The sequence below is a fragment of the Odocoileus virginianus genome, chromosome 5 (assembly GCF_023699985.2).
Source record: "Odocoileus virginianus isolate 20LAN1187 ecotype Illinois chromosome 5, Ovbor_1.2, whole genome shotgun sequence".
Lineage (NCBI taxonomy): Eukaryota > Metazoa > Chordata > Mammalia > Artiodactyla > Cervidae > Odocoileus > Odocoileus virginianus.
The window spans coordinates 15,787,932-15,796,113 of record NC_069678.1 but is presented as its reverse complement, the minus strand read 5'-3'; the positions used below and the strand labels follow the sequence as shown (position 1 = coordinate 15,796,113).

The window sequence follows — 8,182 nt, the reverse complement described above, 5'->3', positions numbered from 1 at the left end:
TAAAAAGACATGATCTTTTTTTAGAGGGCATATATGGTCATGTTCATATCTGGGGACCTTTGCTTTGCTATGTGTATATATGTGTATGTACCTGGCAGGAGGACTTGTTTAAGTATATGGCTGTATTTGTAATCAAGGGAGGAAATTTGAATCACTGAGGGGGTTTTGTAGAATATTTCTGCCTGCCACCCCAGAGCAATCGTGTCAGGATCTATGGAGATGGTTCCCAGGAATGTATACTGTATGATCCCTCATGTGATTTTTACATCCTTTCATACTTAAGACTAATATATTTAGAAGGTAGATGGACCCTTGAGTGAAAGTGAACTTGTTTGTGGTTCAGTCTTTCCGGACTCTTTGCAACCCGAAGGACTATAGTCCACCAGACTCCTCGGTCCATGGAATTCTCCAGGCAAGAATGCTGAAGTGGGTAGCCATTCCCCTCTTCAAGGATCAAACCTGGGTCTCCTGTATTGCAGGCAGATTCTTTACCATCTGAGTCACCAGAAAAGCCCGGACCTCTGAGTAATACTTAGCAATTTTTAGAACATCTCTACACATTGTTGCTGAGTGTGCATTTAGGGAATGTTATTCTAGATGAACCCCATGAACAGTATGAAAAGGAAAAATGATAGCATACTGAAAGAGGAACTCCCCAGTTCGGTAGGTGCCCAATATGTTACTGGAGATCAGTGAAGAAATAACTCCAGAATGAAGGGATGGAGCCAAAGCAAAAACAATATGCAGTTGTGGATGTGACTGGTGATAGAAGCAAGGTCCAATTGGAAGGACCTTGGAAGGACCTTGTTCATTGGAAGGACTGATGCTGAAGCTGAAACTCCAATACTTTGGCCACCTCATGCGAAGAGTTGACTCATTGGAAAAGACCCTGATGCTGGGAGGGATTGGGGGCAGGAGGAGAAGGGGACGACAGAGGATGAGATGGCTGGATGGCATCCCAGACACAATGGACATGAGTCTGAGTAAACTCTGGGAGTTAGTGATGGACAGGGAGGCCTGGTGTGCTGTGATTCATGGGGTCACAAAGAGTCAGACACGACTGAGTGACTGAACTGAACTGAACTGATTCTAGATGACCTGCATACACTTTGGAAATGAATTTGCTCAAACAGCCTCAGTGCAATGAGGAGGTTACTTCCAGACTCACTGAAAAGGAGTTTAGAGTACATACATAGCTTTTCTTCCCTGATTCAGGTTCTTTCTACTCAAATCCTTTCACTCTACTTTTCTACAGCTTATTCTCTTTTCTTGGACTAGCTTTCTTTCTCCCACATTTGCTTTCCACTGAATTCTCACTAGAGGATATGTTTCTTCACTGAGAGCATAGATAAATATGGATTCCTATCTGCAAAACATTCCCTTAATATACATTCTTCTCTCTCTCTCTTAAGTATTGTCCCACTTCTAACTTATTGATGAATCACATGAATCCTACATTTTCAAAATCACTTATGTCTACAATTTCTGTCAGTTCTCAATGCTTCTCTCTTTATTCAAGTCCTTTTGCCTTTCTTTAGAATGATGTCAATGAATTTCTTACTGATTTCCTTGCCTCCTTTTCTGCCTGGTAACATTTATCATCTTCTCTGTTACTAGATTGGAGTTTCCCTGATGGATCAGTCAGTAAAGCGTCTGCATGCAATGCAGGAGACCCAGGTTTGATCCTTGGGTCAGGAAGGTCCCCTGGAGAAGGAAAAGGGCAACCTACTCCAGTACTCTTGCCTGGAAAATCCCATGGACAGAGGAACCTGGTAGGCTACAGTCCATGGGGTCACACTTCACTTTTTGTTACTGGATTAATCTTCTTAAATCGCTTCCCAGATTCGACTCCACTCTCTGCTCACAGGTTTACTGCCCAAAACATCAAGTCTGAAGCAAGGTATTCACAATGCCATGCACAAAGAAGTCTTAACCCTAGTTAACTTCACCAATCATTTGTGAGATATTTTTGTCCCTTGGGACAACTCACCATACTCTGTAACAGGCATGTATTGTCTTTCCACTAAGACTTTAGTTATTCTGCTCTGTTTCCTTAGAATATATGTACTTTATTTCCACTTACTGCATTCAAAATTTACTCACTTTTTGGGAATAAGTTCAAGTACTGCCTTTGACATGAAGCCTCCTCTGTTCTTCCATCGAGAATAACATCTCCCAAAATTAAAAGCCAGTATCAATTTGCTTAGCATGTTATTAAGTACAGCAGCTAACATTTGTTGGAAGATGGTTATTAACATGATCCAGGTATTACACTAAATAATTTATATTCATGATTCTGTTTAGTCAGCAATGCAAAACTTTGAAGTTATTAGTAAAACCACTTGACAGATAAGGATTTTGAAGCTGAGAAAGTAACTTACCCAGGGTCACACTGTAAGTGGCAGAGCCTGTATTTGAACTCCTACCTGACAACAGTGCGGATTCATTCCACCTTTACAGAATTGTCCTGGGATGCAGAAGACCTAGGTTTAATCCCTGGATTGGGAAGATCCCTGGAGAAGGGAACAGCTACCCACTATATCCTTGACTGAAGAATTCCATGGACAGAGGAGCCTGGCAGGCTACAGTCCATGGGGTTGCAAAGAGTCAGATGTGACTGAATGACTTTCACTTACTTATCCCTAAAAATGTCTGGTACCATGCATATTGAGGGTGGAAAGTAAAACAAAGAGGATAGAGAATTCCACAACAGATTCTAAAGGATAGTATCCATGCTAAGTAGTGACCCAAGTGAGGAGGTCCATATACCCAAGATTAGGAGGTTATTTAGAGAGGAATAGAAATTATAAAGGAAAATAAGAAATAAATAGAATCTATCCAACTAGGAGAGCTAGTTAAAAAGAGGAGGGCAAAGAAATAATGAGCCAGAGATTTAAAGAAAAAAAAAAAAAAACTACATAAAAAGATTAAAGACCTCTAGTGGAAGACAAAAAAAAAAACCTGACCTTTTCATTTAGCAAAGCATTCAAACTGATTTGCTAACTTGATAGTCACCGAGTTTCAGATCTTGGAAGAACATTATTGGTGGGGTAGTTTAATTATAAAATGATTTTAGAAATCTCTATAGTATCCCTGGAAGGAGCCCAGCTGCTTTGAACTTGGGTGCTTGAAACTCCCTTCATCTTTTTCAGCTCAGTTAGAAAATTCTTAATGAGCTGAGTTTCAGGAACTACTGCTGACATATGGGAGGCTGGAAATGAAAATTCAGACTCTCAGCTCAGTGTGAATTAAGCACAGTAACCAGAGCAGGAAGTCCTGCCTCGGCATTCCCCCAGCAGGTTCCCCTGGGGAACCTGTAAGAGACAGGATGGGGCTCTCTCAGGGAATTGGGATAGGTAGGTTTGGCCTAAGACTCTGACCATCTGGCCCACTGGCCTCGGTTTCTGGTGTATGTCCAGCCCATACAAAGGAGACTGTCCCATCGGGTAGCCTTCATCCTTTACCCAGTAATCCCCCTTGGAAAGCATTTCTCAGGGCAGTCTGCACAGCCCTATTTCTCAGGCTATAAATGATGGGATTGAGGAGAGGAGTCACGACAGTATAGGTGACAGCAATCAGCTGATCCCGCTGAAGAGAGTAACTGGCTTTGGGTCTCAAGTACACGAAGGAGGCACAACTGTAGTGAACAACGACCACTGTGAGGTGTGAGGCACAGGTGGAGAAGGCCTTCTTCCGCCCCTCGGTGGAGGAGAGCCTCAGGATTGCTGCCAGGATGCAGGTGTAGGAGACAGCGATGAGGGAGAAGGAGACCATCAGAACCAGCAGGCTGAGGATCAGAATTCCCAGCTCACTCAGGCCTGTATCTCCACAGGCCAGGCTCAGCACTGGCGGCGTGTCACAAAAAAAGTGCTGGATCTCATGGGAGCTGCAGAATGGGAGGTGGAAAATGACCAGTGTCATTCCCAGACCAAAGAGGGACCCACTCAGAAATGAGGTGCCAACGAGTTGGGCACAGAGAGTAAGATTCATGCGGCTGGCATAGTGTAGTGGGGCGCAGATGGCCACATATCTGTCAAAGCCCATGACCGCCAGAAGAAAGCAGTTGGTGCAGGCCCATGAAGTGGAGAAGAACATTTGGACAGCACAGCCCACAAAGGAGATGCCCTGCTCACCCCTGACAAGGCCAGAAAGCATTCGAGGGATGATGCCCAAGGTATAGCAGGTCTCAGAGAAAGCTAAGAAGGAAAGGAAGAGGTACATGGGGGTGTGCAGATGACTTTCCAGCCTGATGACTACAATAATGAAGACATTGCTGGTCAGGGTGACAAGATATAGGGAGAGGAACAATGCAAAGAGCAAGAGTTGCAGTTCCCCAAAGCTGGAGAAGCCTAGGAAGACAAAGCCCCTCCAGAAGGTTGCATTGGTCTGCTCCATTCTGAGTGACATCCTGATAGACTTGATTCCTTCCACTTTGCCAAGAGATGTCTAGTTTCTTAAAAAGCGAAGATGAGGTGGATTCTGATTTCTTTGTACCTGTTGTAACTAAAAAAATTTAGACAGTAATAAACTTCAGAAAGATACTTATTAGACACACAGATTATGAATCCATTCTCACATACATAGATGTGCATATGTGAATATAAAGATACCCAATATACACAGATATATGTGACTGCATATATGTATGCATTTATATACATGCATATCACATGCAAACCACTCACACATAATTGTGCACATTTTGCATGTTCAAAACCATGCACTGCACATTTGCCATTAATATCAAACATGGACACACATTGTAAATTAACATATATTCAGGCAGCACTTATATATGTAGATATGCACAGCACACATATACTTATACCAACATTATACACACAATACTACATAATACACATGTGGACACATCTTGCTGCCTGTTAGAACTTGAAGTTTGGTAGCTTGATGGACATTATTTTGGTGAGTAAGTGACAGAGCCAAGAGCGTGGAGTGACTTCCTGAGGTCATAATAAGCCAAGATGAGAGAAAAAGTGCCTTGTGTTCTAATCAAACGTTATTTCCCCCAAACAATGATGACTCTTCTCAGTCACTGTTGGATACTCGGTCACATGACACAAAATAAGAAACAGTTTGCTCAACAATAATCTCTTATATCTATAACACCCCTTCTGCAAGTCCTTGTTCATGTGAGTCTATGCAAAGCACTGAAGGAAAAATCAGGGCAAGCTGCACATCCTTCAGCCCAATGATCAGCTGTCAGGCTTCACTGTCTCTGAGAGATTAGACAAGGGAGGATTCCTTACTCACCTGAAGTGGCTCACAGTGAGGACGAGTCCTGCCTTTAAGCAGCCATGTACTAATCTGACCCTCAGTAGACCTGTCTGTAGGAGAAAGGACTTGAGGTCCAGATTAGAAACTCCTATTCTGAGCCAGAGTGATGTTCCCAAATGGTACCAGGGAACCTTCCAAGCCCCTGTTCCCAGGGGTGAATCTGTTTCCATGAAAACAGCTTCTCTCTCTGAAGATTTCACAGTCCCAGTGGGTGCTGTTTCAGCAAGCAATTTGTACTTGTCATTAACTAGAAATATTCTTCTTGGAAAAGCAGAAAAAGGAAATGTGAACAAAGGGATATTAGGATTGTGATTCAAACAATAATTTATATATCTGTTTTGTGCTAGACATTATATAACTTTCATAGGTTAATCTATTTTAAAACTTTGAAGGACTTAGAAAGAAATGGTAACAGTTGCATTTAATTGAAGAAGAAAGTGAGCCTAATAGAGTTTAAGTGACCAGCCCAAAATCACAGAACTTAAAATTGATGCTTTTAAATTCACACTATAAGAAGAATAGAAAGAAAACAGGTATTCACCTTCCATTACTTCTGTCTTAAAAGTTTTAGATGACCATGTCTGATGTTCTTTCTATTTTGAGGTCACATATACCTTCACACTCAAATATTGAGAATATTCCAATCTCCCTTAAATTCAATCTCTTCTTGTATATCAATATCTTCAAATGTCTGTCCCACTATCTTCAGTCACATTTTTTAAAAGTAGTTTTTACCTTATTTTCATATTTTTTCTTCTTTGCAAAATACTGCAGTATCTGCACCCAGATATCCAATCTGCCATACTCAGATTATCTTTAAATGTAAAAATGTCCAGAAAGTCTACCCAGGCTACTCATCTTATCTGACTCTTCACTCTCAGCATGCATTTTCCTCTACTAATACTAGTGACATGAATATTTGCATCTCTAATATGTATCATCACCCATTCATTGATGCAGTAAAACCAACAATGATGTGTTATCTTGTAATTCAATGACAGGCTTTTTACTGACTGCTTTTTGTTAATTTAACAATCACATTTAAAGTCACAGTATTTAAAGGTTATTTAATATTCTCATTTTTAAGACTAAAAAACTGAGGCATGGGAAAATTAAGTAATTTGTTAATATAAGACTGCCTGTTTGTAACACAGGGGCAAGAGGACCTAAGAACACATTGTCCTAACTACAGTATAATTCCTGGTACTCTGCATTGGTTAGGAGGATCCAAAAGATGAAATGTGGAAACTAGGATGGCATTAGTGTAACTATTGACTTTATGGCAGTTTTCCTTACTATTTTTACTTGTTAGTCTAGAGATTATAGCCTGCATTTTTTAACTCAATCTATTTAAGCTTAATAATGAATGACTTCAAGAAAAACATAGTAAATTTGCAATTGCATAATTCCATTTGGGTTTCCCTGGTGGCTCAAAAGTTAAAGAATCTGCCTGCAATTCAGGAGGCCTGGGTTCAATCCCTGGGTCAGGAAGATCCACTGGAGAAAGGAATGTCAATCCACTCCAGTGTTCTTGCCTGAAGAATTCCATGGACGGAGGAGATAGACAGGATATTGTCTATGGTGTCGTAAGAGTTGGACATGACTGAATGACTAACACACACAGGCCTGCACACACAGAGTTCCATTTACTTAATTCCATTAATCCATTGCTATAATTTTCAAACATGCATATGCCTTGTTAAGGAAATTAAGAGGAAAATTATATTAGTGTATATAATCCTTTATATTTAACCATACATTTACCATTTTCAGTACTCCATTCTTAGCTGTATATCCAAGTTATGATGAGTTTCATTTTTCTTCAGCCTGAAGGACTCTTATACTGCCTGTTTGCCAGCAATAAATTAGTTATGCTTTTATCTGAAAGCATCTTTGTTTTGTCTTTATTTGTCAAAAATTGTTTTACTGGATAAAAAATTCTTGATCAATAGATTTTTTTTTCCATTTCCCATGGCATTTAATGTATCTGTCTTCCCTCATTTCTGATGAAAATGTTGCAAATAATGCATCATATTTTGCTCTATGTAATATGTCAAAGTTCTCCTGTTTCAATATTTTCTCTTTACCTTCAGCTATCAACAATTATAATATGCTTCTGTGTGCTTTTCTTACTTATGGTTTGTTGAACATCTGGAGACTGTAAGTCATTGTCTTCTACCAAATTTGAGAAGCTTCTAGCTATCATTTATTCAAATATACTCTTTCTTTTTATCTTTTTATTTCCTTCTGTTATTCCAATTACACATATGTTGGGTCAATTGATAGTGTCTCAAAAATTTCAAAGAAATTGTTCATTTCATCTCTATTTTTTCCTCTTCAGATCGAGTTGTTTCTGTTGATTTACCTTCCAATTAACTTTTTCTTCATCAATTCCAACACTCTTGGAGCCTATTTCATGAATTTTTTCATTGTAGCTATTATGACTTTAAAGTCACAGAAAAAAATACTCTATGATCTCATTTATATGTGGAATCAAAAATAGTCAAATTCAAAGAAGCAGTGTAGCATGGTGGTTACCAGGCACTGTGGGGAGGGAGAAACGGGGAGATGTTTGTCAAAGGTGTTTCAATTATACAAGATGAATAACTTCTGGAGATCTAATGTGTAGAATTGTGACTATAGGTGAAAATACTGAACTGTATATGTGAAATTTGTTAGCAGGGTATATCATAAGTTTTCTCACCACATGCACCCAAAAAAAATTTAATTTCATGAGATGATGGATATGTTAATAAGTTTGATTTTAATGATTATTTCACAATGTACACATACAGCAAATCATCAAGTTGTACATCTTAAATTGTTGTTGTTCAATCACTAAGTTGTGTCCAGCTCTTTCCAATCCAATGGACTGGAAAGTATGCCA

The 8,182-nt window shown here is 39.6% G+C and overlaps 1 protein-coding gene across 1 annotated transcript; it reads right to left on the bottom strand.

Moving 5' to 3' along the window:
* Nucleotides 1–3,060: 3,060 nt before the first annotated feature.
* Nucleotides 3,061–4,569, bottom strand: OR10Z1 (olfactory receptor family 10 subfamily Z member 1). Its single transcript, XM_020885979.2, has one exon. The coding sequence runs from the start codon at nucleotides 4,405–4,407 to the stop codon at nucleotides 3,454–3,456; it is 954 nt and encodes a 317-aa protein (XP_020741638.2). The 5' UTR covers nucleotides 4,408–4,569; the 3' UTR covers nucleotides 3,061–3,453.
* Nucleotides 4,570–8,182: the final 3,613 nt, after the last annotated feature.

What these genes read in the sequence shown, in the direction of transcription:
- OR10Z1 (XM_020885979.2), bottom strand. Translation starts at nt 4,407, where the DNA reads ATGTCACTCAGAATGGAGCAGACCAATGCAACCTTCTGGAGGGGCTTT.